The sequence below is a fragment of the Syngnathus leptorhynchus genome, chromosome 5 (genome assembly GCF_054491065.1).
Source record: "Syngnathus leptorhynchus isolate UIUO chromosome 5, UIUO_Slep, whole genome shotgun sequence".
Taxonomy (NCBI): domain Eukaryota; kingdom Metazoa; phylum Chordata; class Actinopteri; order Syngnathiformes; family Syngnathidae; genus Syngnathus; species Syngnathus leptorhynchus.
The window spans coordinates 13819020-13845622 of record NC_141199.1 but is presented as its reverse complement, the minus strand read 5'-3'; the positions used below and the strand labels follow the sequence as shown (position 1 = coordinate 13845622).

The 26603-nt window shown below is 41.1% G+C and overlaps 1 protein-coding gene across 2 annotated transcripts; it reads right to left on the bottom strand.

Moving 5' to 3' along the window:
* Window positions 1-1208: 1208 nt before the first annotated feature.
* Window positions 1209-26349, bottom strand: LOC147057081 (uncharacterized). 2 transcript variants are annotated; one of them, XM_085912700.1, is made up of 6 exons: window positions 26228-26349; window positions 25538-25934; window positions 25280-25333; window positions 7388-7500; window positions 3163-3233; window positions 1209-1448 (listed from the first exon to the last, which is right to left on the bottom strand). In XM_085912700.1, the coding sequence occupies exons 1-6, from the start codon at window positions 26346-26348 to the stop codon at window positions 1278-1280; spliced, it is 927 nt and encodes a 308-aa protein (XP_085768826.1). In that variant the 5' UTR covers window position 26349; the 3' UTR covers window positions 1209-1277. The 2 variants fall into 2 exon arrangements, with proteins under 2 accessions (XP_085768826.1, XP_085768827.1); XM_085912701.1 differs by lacking the exons at window positions 1209-1448; window positions 3163-3233; window positions 7388-7500 and adding exons at window positions 23826-24447; window positions 24539-24660.
* Between the last annotated feature and the right edge of the window lie 254 nt (window positions 26350-26603).

Genomic DNA, 26603 nt, shown 5'->3' with positions numbered 1-26603 from the left:
TAACAATAAAAATTAAATATTGACTTGAAAGTTGAAACTAAAAGTTTCTAATGGACTCCAATCTTTTATGTGGTTGAAACCTATTTCAATGAGTGCTTTATAAAGATTGAATTTGGTTTTCGAAAAGAATAATAAGTGATCTGTCATCACAGTTTATGGGACAAGAGGAACCCTATTTGATTTTCAAAATGAATAACACATGCCTCACTGTAGAATCATGTGACTTTTCCCAGCAGACTAAGAAAAAGTCATGAAAAAAAGTCTTCATTCATTCTCGATAAATATGTTTACCGTACTGCTTCGTCATCGTTGTATAAAGATAAACCAGACTTCAACTTTTCTGATGTATACCAATAATTGCATACACTTCAAATTGATATCATTTCAATGAGTGCACTCAAATCATTTTTAAATACCAACTTCTGATTTAGACTGCCACCAGCAAGATAGAGGATCATACGGAAAACTTTAAAAGATTAATATTTCAAATCATCTTAGCAGGAATGAGTCTCCAATAAAATCTTTGGGAGCTGCTAAGCGTTGTCCTTATAAGCTATAGCAGAGCGGCGCAGGTCGCTAAAGGAATGAGAGCCAGGTCTCAAGACGTAACAAGACCACAGGGTGACTGATTAATATCAAAAGCTATAAAATGATATGAAACAGTGTCAGCTGCTCCCCCCTTGCCAAAAGGCCCTTCGACGATCAGAGTGGCCTCATCACTGGCTAGTCTGCTAACATCTTCATTTTCCTTCCCTGTCTCATATTCTCACACTATTTGTATGCAAGCGAGTAGACTTACTTAAAATAGCCCCCCCCCCTCCCCTTCATCCTGCCCACCCTCGCTTGTTTTCTACCTCGAGTTTTGCTCTCCCATCGCATCTCGGCGTTTCGACGACTGCGGTGATAGAAGCTTTGTTTAACTTTTCTCTGGAATGAACTCAGTCAACCCACCGATCCCTCATAAAAATACATCACTGGAGATGCTAATAAACCCCCGAGAAGATGTTACGCTAGGGAGGGAGGAAGGGAGAGAAAAGGCAGCAAGAAAAGTGAGGGACTTTTAGGGGCAGCTGTGTTTTATTAACCCAGTCATAATGCCCCTAAAAATCCTTATTGCTCTTGCAATGCTCCACAAAAAAACGCCGTCAACAACCTGATACAAGCTGACTCGGGACTTTTTTGTTTGCTGAAGCTGATGAGCGACTTACAAATGTTACCAAGTCCATGGGAGTGTGAAAAAAAAAAGCATCTCGCCTTCAAACAATCGCAATGTTCGCTTAGCAGGTAACATAACAGGAGGACGCCCCCCGATGATTTAGGCAGGTAGAACGAAAACGGTACAAGTCGGTGGCGACGGGAGGGAGGCCGATGTCGGGAGTCGTAAACAAGGAGACGGCTTGACAGGCAACAGATGAGCGCGCTGGCAGACAGCAGGCAGGACAGCACAGCTGGATACAGACACAAAATGGCAACCGAGATGGAAAGATTGATTTAAAAAAAAAAAACTTGGGTTGAAGGCCGACGACTCAGTCGATGGACAATCAAAACCGACAATTTGGGTTATGTTGAGGTGTTTGGAATTATTTGATTTTAATGAGATAGTTTGGGATTACATTGTTGTATTTGGGACAAGAACCATTTTCGTGGTTAAGAGGTGCTTACCTGTATTCTTTTCAGTATCAGTCTGTACTTTATTGGGGATAGCTGGATCAATAAGCCCCCCCCCCCCTTTTTTTTTTTTTTGCATGTGTCGGCTTCGTTTTAGAGGGAACAGGACAGGCCATGGAGCATTTGGGATCCATGCCTGGGTGTGGTTTGGGTTGCTGTGGTGGTTTGTCAATGTTGGCCAATGAGTCATTAGAAACTATTCTGTTGAGTCTCCTTCACTGGAATGACCTTTGCTTGGGCTTGGGAACAATCTGCTCATTTTCACCCTTTTTGCATTAATATTAGAATTCGATTTTTGATATACTAACTTCTGCTCATGCCACAGTTGTTTAGTGGCATTTTGTAAAGTTGTCTTTGTTCACGCTTAAAAGACTAAAAGTGCTCAGTCATTTCAAATGAAAAATAAATAATACTTCTTTTGCTTTTATTTTAACCTATATTTGATCACTGATTAATGTTTATTATTCCAATTCAAATTTTTGCTTGTATTTCTTAAAAGATGACCTTAAAAAAAAAATCAATTTCAGATCAAATCACAATTTGATTCTTTTTCCAAATCTTTCCGCTTTCCGCGAGCGAGACAGTTAGACAGACAGACACACGGAGGAAGGGGGAGGGAGGGAAAGTGTGGACGATGACTCAAGGCCATGAACCACATGGTGATGGAGAAGGGAGGAAGGAATAACTCATCATAGCATGTGGGATCTCATACGGCTATCACAGGACTGACTGTGTGTTTCCCCCACGGGCATCGAGCACATTGACATCACTCTCCCAAACTAGGAAGTGACTAAAGGTATCAATTGTGGTGCCCTCCCCCGTCACACAGGCATCATTCTAACTCTCATCTTTGAGGTTCCTCGAGGCGTCACGCTTGTAATCATCGGAACATAAAAGTGTTTTTATCCTCATTTTTTTCTAAATGACTGTCACATGACTCCCCTCCTTGTGGAGGTCATGCTAGTGAAAACAAACTTATTATTTCTTAAAGCCGTTTGAATTTGGAGACAGCTGCTTGCTCGGCTACCTGAGTGAGGTCGCGGAGAGTCAGACTAAATTAAATAAGTTATTTGCAGTGTAAATGCCTCGTTGGAACTCAACTTTAACTCTAGAGGGTACTTATAAAAGAGCTGTAACAAAGTACTGTAGATAAACACTGAACAAAAACACAAATAATAATAATAATAATAATAATAATAATAATATTAACAACAACAACAATAAAAATAATAAAGAAAATGATCAACATGATGTTCTTTTGTCGTATTAATTGTTTCAAAAGTCTGCATCAGCAAAATAAGTCCAGAATGTTGGGCCGACTGAACAGGTGAACAAGACACACCCACGAGCCTGTGTTTAACCAAGCTTCACATTGTTATCGGCCGTACGTTGACATCCATGCAACACTGGAGGTAGCGCTTGAATGCAGCGCAAATAATGTAGACAAAGGAGAGAAGGTGAGGGGGAAAAAAAAAAAAGTGGATAGCGCCTTACCTTGAGAACGGCCATGAACTCTGTGACCCACTCTTGCCCCATCCGCCTATTCCATTTGCCTTTATGGTAATCTGTGATAGAGATAGTAAAATTTTATGAGCGACGAGCAAACCTGGTGCTGATTAGCACAATTCTTTTTTTTTTTTTTTTTGGAAAATTCAAAATAAATGTGCAACATGACCCGTTTAGACAGGATAATAAATGATAGAAATTTGCTTAGTATGTCTGGACAGATTTGAAATCACACCCTCATCAAAAAAAACAACTGTGCTAATTAATGTTGGTGCTCAGGAATTATGCTATGAAGCAGCTTCGATTAGACAAATGCTTTGGCATCATCTTCTAGTATTTTAGTGCCTTGCAATTATGTTGTGGAGTGTCATTTATCCAAAAGTAGTGCTTTGCTGCCATTTTGTGGCTTCTTAGTTGTTTCCAAGGAATCACGTTGGAGTGAATTGAGAAGATTCTCTTAAAACAAACGCAGGTCTATGCTGACACCTTGTGTCAAGGAACTATGTTGAAGTGAGTTGAGGCGCTTCATTAAAACACCAATCGTGCTTTGCCGCCATCGTGTGGCCCCTATTGACAATTGAAAACATTTTAGCACGCCGCAAATTATGAGGCCAAAAAAAAAAAAAATACGATTTTTGCTACTCGCAAGTTTCTGTCCCTAGGAACAAACAACCGCCTTGAGATATGAGTTCAATTTGTTCCGTGGTGATGCTCGTAACTCAAAAGACTCATGGCAAACACTCTTTTTGTATTGAAACGAACTACCCTAACCCCAAAACCAGCAATGTGTATTTTAATGAGGACTGCATAAATTTTAATGGTAAAGTGTCAAATCTATACAACAATTTAAATGGAAGCCAGCCAGTTGCATGCATGTGACCTTTGAAAAAAGTGGTGTTGACACGTTGTTGCTAGTGTAAACAGCCTCGTAACGGACCCCGCGGGAAACTGAAAGTCCCCGCACACACACGTCACATGACTCTCCACATCAATTCCAGGATCTTTCCACCGGACCCTGTTTACACCTCGACCTATATGGAATGCCATTGCGTCTTTCTGCACTAGTTGAGGTTCCATGGGCTGCTCTTTGCTTCTATGCATTGTGTGAAAGTATTCCAACAGTCCTCAAAGTGGACCTTCTGCCAAGCATCCGCTGAGCCACTTTAGTTTCTAGTTGTTTTCCGCCCGTTTGGGGTCAAGCCTGCGCGTTGGTTGGCACAGCGTGGCCAAACGTTGTCGAAAGGATCAACTGCACAGTTGTGTGTTGTGTAACGCAACAGGGAGTGTGCGCGCGCCTCTATGTATGTGTGTGTGTGTGTAGTGAGGGGGAAAAAAAAAAAAAAAGAAAGAAAGTGGGTGTTTGCTTTGGCAGCGAGCGGCTTTGCCAAAGAGGCTGCCAAAAGCTCACCAAACAAACCCCGAAGCAAGCTCCGAATCTTTTATTCTTCCCACCTCTTCGCTGTCATGAAAAGGTGGCCATTTTGCTCCACACGCAAACTCAGAGGGCGGCTTTGGTTTGTGTTAGGAAAAAAAAAAAAAAGAAGAGGCAGAAGCATGGTGCAGTCGAGAATAAGAAGAACCGGTGAGGATTTGCAGCTAATCAGGGCTCGAGCAGAGACTCATAGCCATTTCCGGAGCTCAATGTTTGGCTTTGGAGTTCAGGGTTAGGAAACTCATCTTTAGTTTCTTTAAGTGATTTCAAAATAAGTTAGCCATGACATGCTTTGGAAGTGAAATGATGCAACGTTCGGCCGTGCGTGTGTGTCTTTTTCAGCCGGCTGTGTATCCGTTACATCCAGCGTTGGTAACCGTACACCTTGAACGCAAGCGGTCAGCCACTCACAATGCCAAAATAAGCTTTTGATTTACGGAGATGCTCCAGTTTGCACTTGGCTGCTGGAAGTTCAGATTTCATTTTGGTACGGAACCAGTGAGGGATAGCCAGTAAAAATGACTTCTTCTTTTTTTAAAAAGAGACTTAAGTTTACATGCAGATATATTTGCAAGATTAAATGTGATACGTGATATTTTATATCGTACCTAAAAATCGTAATCGGGTATCTTTTGCCAAATAGAGGATTGTTTTCACATTAATCAAATGAAGTGTACTAACATCCATGTCCTGGTTGGTCTACCAATGTTACCGACGACAAAAGTAGGCAATTTAGGGTTGCCGTGGCAACATGAATAATTGCAATTCTTCATTTTCAGGCCATCATTTGTAACAAGGCTGTTATTTCAAGTCAAAAAAAAAATCTGTGACGTTAGTAGGTGTTAGTTTAAATTGGTTAATCTGGCACTGCTTATGGCAACACGATGAGATAAATCTTAGAACACCTGCCTCATTGTTTTGAGGCTCCAGGTTACAATCTATGCTGTGCAAAACTACCCCCTAAAGAAAATAATATTGTGTAAAAGTATTGGGCCAACATCATCTCTTTTTTTTCTGATGAAATGACTTTTTCCAGGGCAGCACGGGGGGATAGTTGGTAGTGTAAGTACATTATAGTTGCTAAATCATAAAAATGCTAAAGATCAACAAATTTGTATTGCCTTAATGTGTTTTCATTTTTTCATGATTTAACAGTGAAATTAATTAATTATTAGAACAGAATTTATTTGTGAGTACAAAATTCCATCAATGTTTGGATTTATTTTCTTAAATAAACAACATGCACAAAGTAATCACTGGAATTTCTTTGTCATTTTAAGTCACTTCAACTAAAAACTACCCACTTGCTGCTTTTGTCTGGATTATACATTACGGCCATTAATTGTAATTCACAGTCATCTGTCTCGTAGTGTTGCTTTTTTGCTGTAGCTTTGAGGTGGGTGTGAATGTGAGGCAAGCTTAATGAGTAGGAGTGCAAAAAAAAAAAAAAAAAGGACTTGTTTTTGAAAAGCAAATGTACAGCCAAGGGTTTTGTTTCATATTAGCTTCACAATAGTTACAACAGCCACAACTTGCCAGCCACGATCAGAACGAATCCATATTAAATAGTGACTTCACTCTAAGGCTCTCCAAAAACGTGAGATTTACACCGGCGGGGTCACCAGTGGAAGTGGTGGAGCTGGAGCCGAGTGGTGCGGAGACCCTCCGCCCCCTCCTCCTGCACGTTCTCCTTTCTTTTACTGTATATGGCTCACAAAAGTGTTGTGAGCGTGTGCCGGTCCAAGTGAGGGAAAGACGTAGTTGAAAGTCATTCGCAAGTAAAAGTAGGGACACTGTGCTTCATCCAAAAGCCTCATACTTTATTTGGTTTCATGTTTTATTTTTAAATTATATCTTGGCTTAAGCTTGAGTAGCTACCGTATTTCCTCATATATAAGCGCATTTCATTAATCGGAAGACTATTGGAATTATTTTAGTGGCTCTAGTCAAAAAGGGAAACTCAGAGTGGTGCTTTGAGATACGAGTGCCCTGACTTGAGAGTTTTTTTTTTTTAAGTCAGTCGGACGATATTTTGCTCAACTTTGCAAATGCAAACTTGAGTGCTGTTTAATGCCATTGATAAGGCTTAATTATTTACAATCAGTTAAGTGATGTTATGTTTTTTTTAAGTAAACTTGACACTTGACTTCTGCTTTGTTGTAAAACAACTAATGCAGGTGAAAACGTTGCCACCCAACACGAGGGGAAAATAGACTTGCGGTATCGTCATATTATTTTCGTGTTAACTCACTTACGACTTGCTCTCTTCATCCAATGACTACTTTGCCCCATCTGCTCGGTGGGATAAAGTAAATGTAAATTACTGCACGTCATTAATTTCCTTGTCAAGCTTCCTCCGCACGCACGCTCACCCTACGTTTGACCCTCGACCCCGTCGTCCTACTACTGTTACACTAAACCAACTCTGCCCGTCAGGCAGCTCACAGATATGCTGAGGTGTTCAAGCCCCCGCACGAGTGCTGAAGGCTCGCTGAGGGGAAGCTTTCATGACAAAAAATGAATTTGAAGTCAAAGTGAACATATGACAAAGATTGCGCTAACAAGTTTAGACTAGGTTAAATTAAATTGCCCATTTTAGCTTCATCTTGAATATTCCGCAGAAAGCAATAATGAGCAATGTGTTGCTTAACTATGCAAAGTCCATAATGCTGTTCTAACTCCATCTTCTCTCATGCTAATTTTTGTCTCCAATCCAAAGCTGCTAATGAAGCGGAATGGAGTGTGTCTGTGTGTGTGTGTGTTTGTGTGTCAACAACAGACCGTGATGGCACAATGCTGAAACTTCCAACGATGAGGACGCCTCCAGCTGACCTGCCAAGCAACTATGGAGCCACTCCGCTGGGACCTTTGCAGATCTCCAGTTCCCTCTCTCCCTAGCCGGAGGGAGATTTGTGTGTGAGTTACAAGCCAGGCTTCCAATACACATACTAAAACAGACACACTTACTACATAAACGCAGTTTTGCACATTTGCAGGCATGCCGGGACACGATTAGATGGTGTGTTATGTGTAACAGAATGCACCGTCACACTCTTGAATTGTTGAGTAAAAAAAAAAAATTTAAAAAAAAGTGGAGCTGGGTGACCACTCGGTGAGACCTGAACATTTCTATACATGTGATGATGAGTGCTGGAGTTCAGTTTCTCGGAGCTAGTTTAAGGTCAGGGACCCGCAGCTGCTACCTCAGTCAGAAGGTTTGAGGTGACATTTTAACGCTCTTAATGGACACACAAGTGTTCATTCAAAGAATAAGATAGTGGACCCAGCAGTCGCAAATATCCCACTAACTCCATATTTTTGTTCCTCGTGGCGTGATAACCCACGGTCCCAAAATTGATTTGTATCCAGACTGTGTCATCATGTCTGTGTGGTTTCGATGCCTCTCAAGCCTGCTCTCTCTATTAGAACGGTCGAACAAAGTAATGGAATTTTTCCAGGAGTGATGTTTGACGAGACACGAGGGCTGTTTTTCCTTTCGGAGGTCCAAAAGTATTGTGTTGGAGACTGCCTGACACTCCGATGGAGTTGGACTGTAGGCCAGAGGGAAATTATAATTCATAATAATAATTATTATTATAAAGTTATTAGAGTATGTGTGTGTGAGGAAGTGATGCGTACATTTTCACAGATGGCATTTAATTTGTTTTAAATTTCACTGACCTACGCTGGTTTGAATGAAAAATTGAGGATGACCTTTTGGGATTTTTCAAGACGCGGCAATTTTCAATGAGGCTGTCGGCGATATCGAAAGTGGTACGCGTCTTCAAGTTTGAGATCTTGACGAAATATTTGTTGTGGTTTTTAGTTATCATGGGTGTGTTGTGAGTACAGCCTCATCTGTTTCCATGATCTCACGTGGACGAGATACATCGAAGTATCCGGCGTTCCAGTCGAGGCGGGACAATGGAGGTTTCTTGAAATAGTTCATCAAATTTTGATCATCACTGACATCTGTTCATGAGCGATAACGACACTCAAATGGGTCATACAAATATTTTATAATCATGTGTTTGGGCATGTATCTATATTCATCTCAGATCTGGCCATGGCGTCCAGAGAATGTGGCGTGGGTGTGGAGGAAGTGTCCCCGGGAGGCGGCAAAAAAGTTTCCCTCCTTGCCTCGACCCGGGAATGGACACACCCACTCAACATGCATAGCACATCTACGTAGCGGCGCGTGGCGGCCGCTTGGATGCACATTAGAGGTAGGAGGAGACAAACGTGAAATAGCCTTTCTGGGAAAAAAAGGATCAGCTCGCAGAAAAAAAAAAAAAGGTCAGACACATCCTGGTTGTCTTGTGTGGCCGCGCAATGAGAAGCACATGACTTAAATCGGGCGTGGTGCGTGACTCCTTATCAGACAAAAGCGTCCCACAACCAGGCCGAACGGGCCCCTCCCGCCATGTCCGTGGGCAGTCATGAGGTCTTTCGCCACGCTGCGTCTCGTGGCTCCTTCAAAAAAAAAAAAATCCCCGGCTTCTAAAACATCCAACCGTTGTGGCATGTTGTCAATGAATAGGTTGCCTAGCCTGAGGACAGGTTAGGGCGGAGGAAGCCATTATAGATCAATACAGATGCAAGATTGATGCCTTGTAATTTTTATATAATTACATAATCAAATTATCGAATCGCAGAGATGCAAATATGTATCGTGCAATGAATGAATGAATAGAAAAGATAAAAAATCGTAATCGGCTAACCAATCTTTATTGATGATGCCTTGATGGTAGCAATAGAAAAAAAAAATTGAAATAAAAAAAAAAACTAAAGTTCATACAATTTAATCCAAAACTAAATTCTGCTTAACTTGTATGTCTCATCTTAAATGTGCTAAAAAGAAAATCCTCTAATTTGATGTCTCATTAAAGCACTCATAGGCAGGCACTTTTTAAAAAGTGGCGAAGAAAAAAATCAAAGCGCTCTGAGAGGTAAGGCCAAGGTCATTTAAAAAAAAAAAGAAAAATCAGTTAAAAGAAAAAGAGGCCAGCAGGAAGCCAAAAAAAAATGGATTTGAGGCTTATAAGAGTTATATTTCCTCTGAATCCTCTTTGAATTTGATAACTAAGCTAGAACAAGCTGGCAAAATGTATGATTCGTTTGTGCGTGCGTCCGACCATGCCGACATCACATGGTGCCATCACAGACTGGCGATGGCCTGAGGCGGCGTGGATGAGTCCCAAAGGGAGCATTTGAAATTAGACTAACTTAAGGTCGGCGGGTTCATTGGCAGTTAACTTAAAAAGGCTTGATTGTCTTGACGCGCGCTGCTTATGGCTGTGTGCAAAAGCAACTGGAAAAAGCTTTCAATGGCTGCCCTATGCTATATGTGACTGTGGCTAATGATGGACTCAATCATTGAGAGAATGAAAAAAATGGGAGAGAGCGAGCGAGCGAGAGAGAGAGAGAGAGAAAGCAAAGTGCTCACGTGGAAAGGCTTGTAAAATGTTCTACACGCGTTCTTTGAACTCTTCATGTGTCACAAGCTTTAAATAAAGAAATAGGTATACAAGACCTCTAATGTCTATTTGTGGTTATTTTTGATTTCTTTGTATTATTTAACTGCCAACTCGAGAATAACATACCAACACATATAAACATTATGAGGATATTTTTGCTACGTCGATGTATGTGGTTTTCTATTTCTGTTCCACGATTAAGGACAAAACATTTTTTGCTTATAAGACAAAAGTGATGAGCTAATTCTCCTGTTTTAATGGCTGGTATTTAAAAAAAAAAAAGATACATTCTCTTTACAACTCAACTGAAAAAGTGCCAAATGGTTCAAAACAGCACCCCGTGTTAGCTTGTCTTTAAAAGCAAACAATAATGGAGAGAAAAAATAAAAAGGATTTTGACTCAATTTGAACATAAAATGCTTGAAGCAAATTTTTCCCTGGGATTTCTACACTGGGGACAATCCACACACCCTCTTTTTTTTTTTTTTTTCCACAGCTGTGCCTTGTTGCAATGTGCTTCCGCGTTGTCCTGTCAAAATCATCTCCATAAAATAAGCAGTATTTCTGCATTAATAAGTCACCGCTAAAGCATAAAGTTACTTTGGAGCAATAGCACGTCAGACGTGATGTTATTCTAACAATCATTGATGGACGACACATGGCATTCATTTGTTATGAAAAGCAGCCAAGGCTGATTATTCTGGCAGCTAGAAACAATTCAATGGTGTGAAGGGCCATCCTGCATATCTTAAAGTTTGCAGTGTTGTTTAACGTGTCCATCATTTTCTCAAGCATCTGTTGGAAATTTGGCTCTTAAGTTGAGAAAATCAGCATCAATCACAAACTTTGCCACTTTAAGTCATTTGTTTCCTAGATTTATTCTATTTTTTTTTATAGGGGACGGGGGGGGACAATTGAATATAAAATGGCTAAAGCTATTTTTTAGGAAAAGTGATTCTTTTTTTGACACTCCAAAAAGAAGGTGCAACCTCATTAAGGACTGTCAAGTGAAGAAGGAACGCGAGGAGAAGAACAACAACCATCACTAAACGTTGTGCAAAGTACTACAAGTAGACTCACATTACACCGATAAATACCCCAACAACAACAAAATCCAAAAATAGATTTCTCCGATCCGTGAAACACAGTCACACATTTTACCTCCTCCAGTTCTCCAAGAAAATATTCTCAATTGCCATGTAAAACAGTATTTTGAAAATTTGTCACGATGCAAAGTGATAATGGAGACGGTTGGCGGTGCGTTCACACTAGTGTAAAAAATAAATAAATAAAAAGAGGCCATCTTTGAATTGCATCTGTTCTCTGCTATGTGCTGCGAAATACTCTTCGTCATGTCTCAAGAATCTGTGGTGAGTGTTTTTGCTCCTGAAGCAGTTTTGGCAAACCACAACATTCCTCGGAATCCCACTCCCAACCGAGTGATTAACTGCACCCAACAAAGACAATGTACCTGTTTGAAAATGGCTCAACAAGTTGGAATTCAATCAAGCAGCACAGGCTCAAGTGTCTTTTCCTGACAAATACCATTGGCAGCTCTTATTTTGGAGCTTTTTGCAATCATCTGGAGCTTCCAGACCTCGGAGATGATATCCCGAGGTGTGACGTCACCCGTCTGGCTACGATGAACACGTATGATTAAAAGTTGAGCCTCGCTAAAAGTTCATGTTCACACGATGCCTCGAGAGCTGGTGTTTCCGTTGATTTGGCTCCATCTGAGTCATTGTGCACCTCGGGCAAACGCAGGCGTTGTTTGAGATGCAAACAGTCAACTCATTCGCGGTGTGTGGCACGCGGGATGGGCTCAACCTGTTTGGCAGCCTACCCCCCCCCCCCCCAGGCCAAAACACATCATTCACCAGCGAGAGTTCATCTTCAAAAAGGTATGCGGCGCCTGCTCACTGCTCCAGTACATTGGAAACAGGTTGCCGACTTAAACGTCTCTTTGCGTGATCTCCCCCCCCCAAAAAAAAAAAAGTTCTCAAAAGAACTTTTAATGTGACTCTCCCTCCCCTCTCCCAATGGTTATTGCGTGGAGCAGCCGGTTTTGCCATCCTTGTCCCAAAATAGGCAGCCTGATAGCACATCCAGGTCAGATGGTTTTGAAACATCCATGACAAGTGGAGGAGTGAAGGGGGCACTTGGCAGAAGGTCGTTTGGGAGCCGAGGCTTCGTTCACACCCGAGTGACAGTCAAGTGCGAGGTCGCGGTTATTTGCTTCGACACGCAACAGGTGGCTCTTTCCTTGGCTGCATTTTCACACACGGCGAGCAGTTTAGTGTTTTTTACTCGCCGCTATTTGCAAGGTCGTAATAATTCGCGTCGACGTGATGTGAGGGGAACTTTTTTATGGAACATCATTTTATGTGGCCGGATAAAACAAATCATGTGCGTCGACTTCATATTTCTTCTTGCAATCATCACTAAAAGGAGGGAGAAAAAAAATCTGGACTTTTAATAACTTTGAGATATTGCAAGCATTTCTTTCGTTACCACGTTTCAAAACGACATATCCGTCAATTTATCTATTTGAGGTTTGTCAGAAAAGTTCCAGGACTGGTGTCCCAAATGCTTTATCACCAGTCAATTGTCAAACTAACTTCTAATCTTTACACGTTTTTAAAATTAGTTTTTTTAAAACATACCAGCGAGAACAGTGAATCACATTTAAACCAAAAGCTTCATTCCAAAAAACTCATTTACTCTCAAAAACTACATTTACTCATCAGCAGGAAGCACACAGAAGTCACCAATGCTATCCACAAACGGAAGAAACGTCATCAAGTGGTCAAGACGTGCGAGAAAAACCATATTAAAAAAAATAAAAAATAATCCACTTATGCCTAATAAGACATCCTTCCTTCTACAAAGCACCACTTTGGCTTTTTTCATCCCGTATGACACATGGTTACAATCCCCGCCTGGCCTTCTTCCCAGCATCCTCACAACAGGAATTTATGCATTTGACTGACTTGTTTTCACGAGCAACATCAGTCATTGGACTTAAGTGCCAGAAAAGGCAACCATACGGCGGATCTATTTCCAAAGTCATTTTATGGCGTGTGGATTTGTTTCCTCTCTTATAGTTTATAGTGTGTATCATTATGACAAACGGTTCATGAGGCGAGAAAAATCAGCATTCAAGTAGCAATGCACAATGAAGGTTTGTCGCATGGGAAAGTTGAAACGATAGTAATAACCGTCAATCTTGTTAGGCGAAACCGTTTTTTTTCCAAGGGGGGGGGGGGGGGGGCTTCATTTCATTTGTTAAATAAAAAGTCTCAATTCAAATACTACCAGAGCTAAAAAACCTGAACAATTATAGACTGTATTGTATTTCCAGGTAGTAATTATAAACGTGAGAGAGTCAAAAGAATTTTGCACACTTGATTTGAATTATGGCGGTTAGTAATGAATATTATGGAAATAATCCTTCTGTTGCTCGACCAAAAATGGAGCAGATTTGCTTGGAAAAGTAGCCTGTTGTGCAGAGCTGGAGGCAAGTCTATTATTCTGCATATTTGCTTCAAAAAGGCAAAAATGTAGGAAACATGCCTCAGGAGAGAAACTGTCAAAAAAAAAAAACTCTGTCACCTATGGCCAACACACAAATGTACCTCGATCTTTTCATATGTGATGCTGGAGGTTGTAAAAATTGTTCTCTACCACTGTGCATGTAAAATCTCATTTCCACTGTCATGCGAGCAACAAGATGGCTGTTTGAGTCACATAGGAAATCCCCAGATACATTTTTAGCTTTGGCATCTTCCGTACTTCCTATCAAAGTCGCAGTTAAGTGTCATCATATAATCTCGGGCGGGCCGTGCGAACCAGGACCATCTAAAGCCACTATCATTTTTTTTTTTCTTCACCATTAGCCACTATGCAGTGCAAAAACACTTGTCTGCCTGTCAACCTGATTAAAGAACCTAAAATTGGGGTATTTAAGGTTCCATATAGACTATAATTATTTTTTTGTGTGCTATGGCTTTGTGTGTGTGTGTGAGTCAAGGCTAAGAGGCAAAGCGTTGCAGCAGTATTTGATAGCAGTCTCTGTGGCAAGCTTCAAACAAGATGTCGCTCTACTTTTGTAAGAAGCCTACACACACATCCACACAGACCCACACACACACACACACAAGCCTGCCCACGTATATGACACACACTTACACCACTTAGACTGCCTCTGAGCTAACTCTGGGATTTCAAACAGCGACAGGACCACCATTAAACATCTTCTAGCTTCCCGTTTGCAATATAGTTGTATTAACTCATGATGGTCCCAAAATTAAAAAAGGATCACTACATTGAAACCATTTACACACACACAGAAATTAAATTACAAATTAAGCCTCCTGTTGCTAACTAAAACAGCAGCACCTAAACAGTCTCACAGTTAATTACTAGATGGGGATTTACTGCATGCTGTAATCCATCCATCCATCAACAGTTGGCTAAATAATGACAGCAAATATTGTATATAATTAAATTCCCCTCCTCCAGTCTTCAAATAATGTTTGTAGTTAATTACACGACATACAAGGTTTTAATACAACGTCGTACTTCAACTGTAGTGCCACAAGTAGTCGGCTCTCTCTTGTGTGCAAGGGTACATTCGTTCCCTGAGAAAAATGAATCGATAAGTGATAATATTGTCTTTGTCATGAACACACATCTCAACTGTGCCAAGAGTGACTGACAGAGTTTACTCTTTCTTTTCTCGTGCATCACTTCCTCAAACAGATTTATCACAAGTGTTTCACAAGACATTTGATCAGCTCTGTGTGTGTGTGTTGGCTGCACGCTCCGACTCTTAACACGAGTATGGCGATGAGCGATTTGATCAGGACAAAGATATTTGAGAGCGCAGAACAAAGTAAAAGAAGAAACTATGCGGGACCAAACTAAGAGCCCTGAGGGACACTCACTTTTGAGATGCTATTGTACGTAGCCAACTTGAAAATTGAATACATGGAAAAACGGTGCCAAAAAAAACAGCTGCTCTGTGATGGTCACATCTTTACATCTGTGTGCAGTGTGTTCTAACGCTATATTGTTTTTTTTCGGATTGTGTTTTGGAAGTTGGGGTGAGGCCATATTTCTTATTCACAAAAGATAAATATGATGCGTTCAGAGGGTGTGTTGTTGTGAGATTTCTGGCAAGCAGATGTTAGTGATGAATAAAGAAAGAAAGAGAATATTCAAGTGGATTATGATGGAAAGCTAAAAAGAGACCAAGCACAAGATCACACACATATTCGGGAAGAAAGATCAAATAATGATTTTTTTTTGGGGTGTGTGTGGTGAAGCAACAACAAGCTCCTCGAGCTCATCATTTGGGAAGTAGCGAACGAGAGAGAGGAAAATTCCAGGTCAAGGCAGGCAGTGAGAGGTCACTCAAGATCATTTGAACTTCAAACAAAACACTTCAAAAGCCAAAACATTTGTACTACAAGCAAAATGTTATGGAAAAATATTCCTGAAAAGTCAACGAGGAAAAATGGAATGAAGTAGTATTGACAGTTTAGGAACAAAAAAAAACAAAACAAAAAATGTCCCACCAGGCATTGAACAACATCTGAAATAATGACAAGTCTATTATCTTGCAAAAACTAAATATTAGCCTTGGCATCAATCCAAACTTATCACAGAGTTGAGTTCTGGCCTTATAATAAATATCAAGTTATTTTGGATTTTTCACCTTTTAAACACAAGACATGTGATAGTGCTTAAAAAGCCTCATGCCAGCCGTTCTTGAGAAGGAATCTACTGTCGATTTGTGTTTTGGCAGCGGGAGAGAAGCCAAGCACATTTCTCTGAGTCATCAGAAGGCGAGGGGGGAGAAGAAGGAGGAGAAGCATTAGGTGGCAAGTCAGGAGTTTCCCTCAAGTTATTTGCAGGCAAAAGCCTTCGCAGCGCACCAACCAGAAAATCATCCACTATTGTTTCAGCGCTGCTGGCAAAGTGAGCCTTCCTGAAACTTGGTAAACACACACGCACACACACACACACACACACACACACACACACACACACACACACACGCGCACACACACACACACACACACACACACACACCGGGGGGGGTTGTGCCTGTACACAAAAAACAAGAGAGCACTGTGGAGTGAAAGGTTTTGAAGGACTTTCGCAGAATCTGCGTGTACCATGCGTGTCAAACTCATTTTTATCGTCTGCCGTTATGACGGTGACACCAAATAAATGTTTTATCGTCTCATATTAATACAAATACACAACAATGGATGGATTATTATATTTGTATTGCACGTGCAAATTAGAAAATTTTGGAACCGATTTTAGCAAGGATCATGCGAGTTGACATGACTTGTTTTCACGGGCCATATAAAATGACATGGTGAGCCGGGTCTGACCCCCAGGCCTTGAGTTTGACACCATTGTGGCCTATCAATAAAAATGCCATCATCATTATATAAAAAAAATACACTCTATTTGTCTGATGATCTTTGCTGGTGTTTTGTGAGATCTTTCTAATGTAAAACTTGTGTCTTGGCTCAAAAAAAAAAAAAGTCAGGAAGCAGTCAGCTGATTGTTAGACAAACAGGGATTTGGTCGTAAGAAGACAAAGTGTCTTTTTGTGATTGAATCACATGGGAAGAGGAACATTCTGAAGATCCTCTTGTACTTCTTAATGTGTGACAATCTACGTTGCATGTTATAATTCCCTGCTCCAGAAAAGACCACATGAGACTCGAGCAGTTCAAATTCATCTCAAGTGACCTGAAGTGACCTTTTTACAATAGCTAAGATCATCTGAACGGAACCAAAGTGTGAGCCTACCTCAAGTCATGTGACATCAGCGCAGAAGCAAAAAAAAAAAAAATCAAGCCACTACTTATAACTTGAATTGATAACGCTTATAATTTGCTGTGATAAACACCAATTATACCCTCAAAGTGGCCAACAAGGTGCTTAATCGTATTGAAATGCGGCTTTTCTTCTTGCGACCTCCCGTGATTGACAACAATCTCTCCGAGGTGTCTGCTCTCCTTTTTACGAGTCCGTGTAGCCCAATTTAGAAAACATTTCCACGTGAGCGGCACGAGCGGAATATTAAGTATACACGGTAAAACAATCTGACAGCTCGGAGTCTTCGCACCAGCTGAGCGAAAGCGGATGAGTGTTTATATGTTGGGGGGGGGGGGGGGGGGTCTAGTGCTGAAAAGCATAACGCCGATTCAGTCGCTGCCTTGTTTGTCTCCCAAACTGATAAATGACACCTTTACCTACTAGCCTGAATCTTTCATCTTATATGCAGAGTTTCTCGTATCCTCGTGACCTGCTGTTTGTTTTGCCCTGAAGAGTGTGGAGACATTTGGACCAGGGTGGCGGATAGCACGGTGTATTTTTTTTTTTCCACCTGACAGCTTCAAAGCCAGGCAGGGGGGGGGGGGGGGGGGGGGGGAACTCAAGATTGGTTTGAGCCACTTCTTGGATGCAAGAAGGAGGCCCACTGGGGGGGGGGGATTGTGTGCCAGGGTGAACCTTCTGCTTAACTGATAAGAACGATGTGTGAATGGCTTGTAGTGAATGTTTGAGAGAAAAATGAAAGAATAGTCAAAAGCGTACGCTCAAGCCGGGGGGATTTGCTAATGCTCAAGAAGATCTGTTTACACCGAGCGCCCCCGATGACCCCCCCCCTCCTCGCCCCAGAGGATGCAGCGGGCCCTGCCAAAACACACTCACGCACACACCTACCTCACTCCTCACATAGGCACATTTCTCAGCAGACATAGATATAAGGGCACCACAACTAGCGGGCAAAATTCCAAACCCAAGCATGTATCTTGAACGTAGCACTAGATAGCCTGCCTGGAGCTGAGTTTTAGGAAAAGAAACAAAAGCCTGTCCTCGAATTTCGACACTCCGATCCCGACGCTGGATTTACGGCGGAGGCCATGAGTGTGGGAGTTTAAAAAGACTTCTTGCAAAGGTAGGGAGAGTAGAGGGAGGATAACAAAATAAGTAGTATGGCCTATTTGTGCTGAAATGCTTGATTGGTTTTAATTAAAGCATGATCCAGGGCTCCCTCTACAGTTCGGAGGTGGAAGTGACTAGCAGGTGGTTCACAATTTGTTGTTAACCATTTGGCATTGGTTGATTTTTTTGCAAACATTTCACTAGTTCTGAGCAAGGATCATTTTGACAATGCAGCAATTCCCCCCCCCCAAAAATGTGCTTTTCCTAGATCACACTTTAAGCATCTAGCACAAAATGGCACAGCCCCTAAATGTGCTATAAGTAGCCCTACGGGTTTTCCCCATTCACACTTTGTCTTTGCCCTCTAGATTAGCACCGCTGTGATTTTCACATTTGCACGCCGTCGTGAGGTTCGGAGCCTGTCTGTTACATTTGGCTCGGAGGAGCCCCCTTTTGACTCACATGGACGGACGGTCACGCCAGCTGACTCACCAGACTTGTCTGTCATCGTGATTAATGTTGTGTGGAAACCATGGCTGTGCTCATGGACAATAATAGGAGCAGCAAAAAAAAAAAAAAAGATTACGATTTACAGTAGCTGAGACAAAACAAATTTACAGATTAACTCCAAATAGACTGGCTGTCACTTTGGTGTTGAAGTTGGTTCGTATAAGCATTCAAGTCCATCTCACGTTATCTTCTTGGCTAGAAAATCGAACAAGATACAAGCCGAATGTGGAACAGAATTCCGCCTCTCTTCCTCCTTCCTCTCTCTTTCATCAAAGGAGGTCACCCGTACCTACAAGCACTCAATCAACCTGCAGACGACCTTGCTCGTCCTGGATACGGTGTCCTCAGCCTTTGTCTCCGCAGTCATCGCTTTGCTAGCGGCGCCGGCTTACATAGCTTTGAGCGTACATAGACAAATAACTACGGACAATTTTGGAGCGGCTAACCGGCCTACTGTGCGTGTTTTGGGATTGTGGGAAGAAAACCAACGCAGGCGTGGAGAGAACATGCAAAACACGATACAGAATCAAACCCTGCGACTCAGAAATGTGAGGTGGATATGCTAACTAGTGCGCCATTCTCATTTAGATAAAATAAAGAACCAGCATAATATAGTTGTCAGGCAAGTGTAAGCTGATGTCACACTGCGGCTACCGCAAAGGTGTAAATTAAAGCACGAGTGCGCCGATATCAGCTACGACAGTCAAGTCAAATTCCTTTCTTATATGCGGCCTGATCCTCCCCCTCTCTGGAACGCTACTTCCAAAACGTGGATGTAGCTGAAGCCACACACAGGCTAAATGCTAATGTTTGGGTATCAACTTAAAGCTTAAATGGGTCTTTGTGTGCATTTGACATTGAACGAGAAAGCGGGAGAGGCAAACAGATAGGAAGGTTGATGTAATCTGTAAAAGGCCAGATTCCTGGGTGATGTATGGTGTATGATAGAAATGGGCGTGGGAGGTGTTTAAGTAAGTCCTTATCGCTGCACAGAGCAATGTGGGGAATGAGGATGCTGGGTTGAGCACTGCTGATCAAGGCAAAGAAAAAAGGCTGCTACTAATTTGCTCACTTTCCATTGTGCTTTCTCAAGCAAAGAATTCTTTCACACAGAAACACAAACAGATCAACAGATGACAAGCTAATGCTACGAGCAGTTGTGCCGAATGAGTCGTCTGGTTAAGTATGGGATTGGCCAAGCACTCCTTGTATTTTTTTTCTTATTTTCTTTTTTTGGACTTTTGTGTCCAAGTCTGACCTCCAACAAAGCCGCCTGAAGTCGGAATTCCTACTTGGCTTGATGTCATAACTTTGTGGAAACACCAGAATTGAAATTGGATGACTATAGCATCGCTGTCAAATATGTCACCCCAAAGAGCAATAAAAGCTGGTTTACTGGGGTGTACCTCTTAAAAAGACCACAAATGACAGTTACCAGATTTACCACGAACTATATTCCCAGCCATCGGTGCAAGGTTTTGATCTTTCAAAATATACACAGTCATAATTTTTATTTACTAGTTTCTCTATATTCTGTAGTAAATTTAATGAGGTACACCAGATTAAAAAACAAGTACCGTATTTCCGGGACTATAAGACGCACCTAAAAACCTAAAATTTTCTCAAAAGCTGACAGTGCACCTTATAGTCCCATGTGCCTTATATATGGACCAAATTCCTAAATTTAAACTGTCCCGAAGCATTGTGTCAGGAAATCAATCATAAGTGACCCGCTGAAGACTATGAATTATGAATCAAAAAGACTATGGATCATTATTTGGTGATTATAAAGTAATTTGTTGCATCTGAAGTTGAAATAAAAAAGATAAAATGGAGAATGACTTCATTTGAATTAAAAATCTGACATAATGCATTCATGGTGCGCCTTATAGTCCGGTGCGCCTTATAGTCCGGAAAATACTGTACCCCCTTAAATATTTATCTATACTCCTGTCTGTGAATGGCAAATTATTCATTTGAGATAGAGGTCAGACGGGCAAACGTGTTTGTCTTTTCAGCCATTCAGTGAGTCACCATATCGCGCGTGTGTGTGTGTGTGTGTGTGTGTGTGTGTGTGTGTGTGTGTGTGTGTGTGTGTGTGTGTATATACAGTGAGAGAGAAACAGTGTGACTGTCACGGTCTGTTTATTTCTGTGCATGTTAAGTCCCAGTAGAGTCATCGCTTGGCTCCGTAGATTGTAAGTGTGTATTAATCTAATAAGAGGAACAGAAGAAGAATGTAAGTCTGAAGATAATCAAAATGCATCAGTCTTCCATCTTGCCATTGTTAAGTTTCCCTCTTGACAACAACTTCAGTTCCCTACTCACGTATGTGAGTGGTCTGCAGGGCGCTTGTTATCCTGACATCCCTTGGCAAGGGGAGCCAGACAGCAGCAGCAAACTGCCAGGCCGTGCATGGAGACAAAAGACACGCCAAGAGAATGAAGCGTTTGGAAGCTGCTGCAGTAAAACTAATGGAGAGGAAAGTGGGGATGGGTGTGTGTCCGGAGAGGCCATCTTGTCAGAGGCAGACAGGTGGGCAAAGCAGCCAGACAAGCAGGTCGTTACAGGCTGGCGTGGTGCTACGAGCTCAGCATCTCAACACGCTGCTTAATAGCGGCTAGGCTGATTAATACCGCCCCCATCTGGGCCTGGACGGGTACTGCAGGAACTTTTATATTCTCGAGCGACTCTGTTCAATCAAATTGATTTAAATATATTTGGCTAGAGTTAATTGCTGCGTCTAACAACAAAGCTGTGGATAGAAAGGAATGGTTATTAGTGGCACTTTAGCAATTTGGTGGCTATATTTAGCAAGTCATGCCAAGGGGATGTTACGTCACAATCACAACTTTTATTTGGCTCAATGCTAAGTTTGGGGGGGAGTACGTGGTTTAATTTGTTCAATAAAATAATAATGTGGATTGTGTGGACCCCAGAGTTTCATCTCTTGTCCCCCAGCACCCAGCAAAACAAAGTAACACCAAAATGACATCTGTAAAAAATCTGTGCCCTAGCAAACTCGATCCCACATCAAGTACTTAAACGATCATTGAAATTCTTTTGACTATTGTCACTGCCCAAACTATTTTTTCATTTCAAGATGTATTATTCATATGCTTTGTTTGTGTGGCGGGGAGCCTGAGAGCTAAAAGAAATACAAATTTGATTTCTAGATAACATCAAATTATTCTACTTGAGAAAGCTCAGACAAGTGCCAATGTCAAATTAAAACTATCAATCACAGGTTGGCGCTAGATGTGTTGCGAGGTACGGTAGATAGACTTGTTTTTCCAAGTTGGAAGTGATTTTGAAACAAACTCTGCAAACATTCTTGGCTCAATAGCCATTTTGTAATACTGTCAGCTGAATGAGCAGATGGAAGTCACGTTGGCCGGTCTCAGATGTCACTATATGGGTCGCTTTAAGACGAGTCTACTTGACAGTCCGTAAATGACTGGTCAAAGTGAGACAACCAAAGACCAGGATGACAAAAGAATCTTCTCAAAATGTAAGTTGAGCAACCCGTCAGGAACTTCACGGCGTTTTTTTTTTTTTTTTACAGGACCACGTGTTAACAATTTGAACAGCAATCACATTACAGCAAAACTGTTCTGCATTAACACAGCACAGTGACACACACACACACACACACACACACACACACACACACACACACACACACACACACACACACACACACACACACACACACACACACACACACACACACACACACACACACACACACACACACACACAAACACACATACACACAGAGTTTCATTACCAGCAGCAGTAACACTGTGCTCTGCTTTCACAATACTATGGTGAAAAGAGTCCTGACTCACCGACTTGGCTAAAAGAGCTGCCTTTCTTGTGTTCGCCACATGTGGCAAGACCTTATTTCAGAACAATTCTCCCGAGAGGACTCAAATGATTACAGCCACTAGAGTGTGAGATACAAGCAAAAATCAGGTGAAGGGTTTTGCGGCCAAGAGGGACTTGTCGAGAGTATGCAAGGTTGATTTATTAGAGTGAGGAAACGTTGCGTATTGTCATGAGGGCTTGCACCATTTCTGGGCCCGGACTGCAACCCTTCAATGACCACGACATTCTGGCTACCTCCCATCTAGGTCGGGTCACAATGGAGAGGATCTTTCACAAGAATTAAAAGCACACCAGAGAGTTCACTTCCTCTGAGGATGGAGCAATCCATCAAATCCCAAACACTGGTACAATAAAGTCAAGGTCATATTGTGAAATTAAATCCAAAGTTGGCGAAAGTTGCCATACAACTCGTGGCACATTTGAGGCTTTCCATCTTTTACAGATCTACACAAGATGACTGCAGAATGCTGGCTTCTCATCTAAATGGTCAAATGTGAACCAGTTGTGGTTAGCTAACTGCAGCCATCTTTGTTTACGTGCCAGCATACTGTACAAGACAGGATCAATGAGGAAGATGATGAACAGACATACCAAGGGCAAGATGAGAAAGACTTGATTGGTTGTGAATCACACACACATGCACAGACACACACACAACACACACACAAAATTGGTGCATGCTGTTTGTATGAGCAAAGAGGAATTTATCTGTTGGCGCTGCCAACTGATGGTGGCCAAATGTGATCTTGCAGCTGGATGGGTGAGACGACCTAGTCTCAATTGGCAAAGCAGCCAACGTTTTCTCTTTTTTTGTTTTTTTTAGCATCCAATAATTACCACATTGTGGTAGAAACTTGAAGAAGTCACCCAATCATTTAAGACACTACTTGACAGCTCACACACAGGAACCAGATGACTGAATTAACTTTTGTGGCACTGAAGTGCTGCACTTTGCCTGTATTGACATTATGTGTTTACTTAAGGAAGTATCTATTTCTAAAAAGTCAATAAATGTAACCCCCTAAATAATATACGACACATTATAATAAAAATACACACCATTCTATTCCCATCATTTTGATTGACCATTTGTTGAAGGCTTTTCATATTGTAAAAACACTTAATTGGCATGTTAACAGTTGCCTTGTCGGCATTTGATGCTTGGTGGACAAAACTCCGAGGAGAAATGCAGTCAGCAAGCAAGGGGCCTTGGAAATGAACTCATTCAACTCCCGTTGCTGCTGAAAAATGACATGAAGATGCAACAATTGCACCACCCAGTGGCCAGAAAGCGTCATTGCGTTGACAAGCCTAATTTGATGATTACAGAAACTGGTGAATTAAATCAAGTGAGGTTTAAGCTTTGGGATATTTGATTTATTGGAGTTATGCAAGTGCATATCAGGTCAGAACCAATAAATGATAATATCCTAATTGGATTTTACATGTGGCGTTATGCAAGTAAACCTGATTGATTGTACACTGCACAGGATTGAAAACTCCAATTATTCATCTAATAAAACTCAATGATCAACCGCATTGATTATTAATGGAAATTAAAAGCGCTTAGACATAAATGTTACTAAAACTGAATAAACAAAAAAGTCATATTCGGTTGGCAAAAACATACAAAACGACAAACAATTGTAAAATCGGAATGTCACAATATGAAATAAAAGCTACAATATCTCATACTCACTTCTAAAAACAAATGACAAGTATGTTCATATTTTTCAACCTATGTTATCAAAGAGGAATACAAGTTATTCAAACTTGACTAACAAGTTGGACTATAAGAAATCATGATGGTCAGTAGAAAGCGTACCTACGCATCGGCAAACTGTTCAGGCTCAATCGCCATTTTGGAGTGGAACAACCGGAGTGGGTTTGGGTGGTGGATGGCTGGATTGTAACTGGTTGTGTTTGGCACATCCTCACATTGTTTCAATGTTAAATTCTGAAAAGCCATCATAAATACATCTTCTGGACCTAGAAAGAAGGAGCACAAGATGGTTGTTAGTTTTCACCCTCATAACAGCCTTCAAGGAGGCATGCATTAAAAAGACAAAACATTTCTTACCATAAGGTTGAAAGGCAAGTGTCTTTTGCAAGTGATCTTCACATTCTTTTTCCCAGTCTTCCTCCTCCTCCTCCTCCGGTGGCTGCAATGTCAGCTTCTTTCCATCTGCAGTTTTAGTGCCTCTATAAAAGGCCAACTGATTACTGAGATAAGACTAGCTGATGACATCACAGATACAAAGGGATCCCAAACCCCAAAATGTTCTGTACAGCCCAACTAGTCAAAACAGAGTGTTCGGATTAATGTTTGATATGAGGGATATGAATGAAACAGGCAAAATCCACCAGTTTTTTTGTCCATCTCGTGCAACGGCCATTAAAAATGTTCTAGCTAAATCACGACATTTTATATATGTATTTTTTATGTTGTAGTATTTCCTCAAACAGTGTCTGAGGGTAAATACTGAGAACATCGTTTTTATTTTAAGAGTGGAAACGATGATATAAAATAGTTTTGCAAGGTTTTGCATTGGGTTGCCTCGGGTTAGTTTAGTTTATTTCTGTATTTTAAGTTGTAAAAAGAAATGTTGGGTTATGCTAGTTAGGGTAAGTGGTGCTGTTTTATGTTTTAAGTCAGTATAGAGTAGAGTAAACAGAGGCACAGCAAGCATATACAACCATATGTTTTTTACTTTGAGCAACTGATTCTCCAACTTGACTTATTAAAAACAAAATACTCTATTATTAATTCAAATAGAGTGGCCATAATCCCATACATGTGACATCTGACAAAGAGGCTTACCTTAAAATACATTGTGTGCCTTCAATGCAGACCTTTATCCTTTTTTTACTCCTCCTAGGGCAGAAACATTTGAATATTTGAAAGAAATATAGAAACAGTGATTACCCAGAAGATACTGCAATTTCAATTCAATTCATGAGAAAATGACATCATACCATCAAAACCAGATATTACATCACTGCAAAGATGTACAGTTAAAATATAATACCAAATGTTGAGATTGCAATTTATTGAACTTGACATAAAATTCAGCCCTACCTCTTGTTTTTCATCCTCGCTGTCACAGGCGGGCCAGGTTCTGTTGCTGCTTGCTCAGAGGTGGCCAACACAGGGGGCTCACCGGTGGTCCCGTTGACCACAATGCCTCCTGCAGCTAAAAATGTTTCTTTCCTTTTGGCCCTAACAAGAGTTGCATTGCCAGCTTTATCCTTAACATGGTTCAAGTACCCATTAGCCACGTGTAGTGGCTTGGTAACATTTAACTGGTCTGTTTTTGTGCTTAGACTGGTTCTAATGGGAGCAGATGGGCAACTGAAGGACACAGTTAGTTCTTTAAGTAAAGACGAAACTTTTCTTCCATTGGTGCAACAGTTGTTCTTATGAGATTCTTTCCTTCCATAGCCAAAATCTGGAGAAGATCCGGACATCATGAAACCTGCGTGATAAAGTCGAGAAAAAACAAATGGATTTTAACAAGTACCACGGTTAACTTTATCAGTCTAATTTTAAATTTAATAGCGTTTGGTGAACGTTTGTGCAAATTTTCTTTCATCTAATCATAGCTGTCTGGCTAAAGGCTAAACTAATTGTAGCCGACTGATTGATATACATACATGTGCGATTAATCTGAAAAAAAGACCTCAGCGTGACCTATTAGGAGAGTATATACTTAATATCAATGTTGTTTTGACGTTACATTAATATATTTCGGATTATATTGTGCCTCACCTGTGTTGTAGGCAGAGAAGTATAGGAACACTTTTGCTCTTTGATCGATTGTTAATCGATCAGTCATCACCTGGAAGAGGAAGTTGGACACTAGCCGGCGCCAAATCTCATAGAACGCCATGTTTGTAGTTTCAAAGCGTCAGACGGCAACCGTGCTTGCTCTTTTCATAGGACAAAAATATTTTTGAACATTATACAATAATTTGACTTTTCTTGAAATATATAAAAATAAATATTTCAGTTCTTCGTTTGAATAATCATTCAAATACACAGTGTGCATCTTTGTGTACACTTGTGCAAAGTTGTTAAAACCATTAAATCCAAGAGCCGTAGTGTTTTAAAAGATAACTGTCCAGTGAAATGTTTATCGTGAGTT

What these genes read in the sequence shown, in the direction of transcription:
- LOC147057081 (XM_085912700.1), bottom strand. Translation starts at nt 26,348, where the DNA reads ATGGCGTTCTATGAGATTTGGCGCCGGCTAGTGTCCAACTTCCTCTTC. An exon ending in CTTCTCTGCCTACAACACAG is followed by an intron (nt 25,935 to 26,227) that starts GTGAGGCACAAT and finishes TTTATCACGCAG; the next exon opens with GTTTCATGATGTCCGGATCT. An exon ending in AGTTCATGGCCGTTCTCAAG is followed by an intron (nt 1,449 to 3,162) that starts GTAAGGCGCTAT and finishes GTCTGTATCCAG; the next exon opens with CTGTGCTGTCCTGCCTGCTG.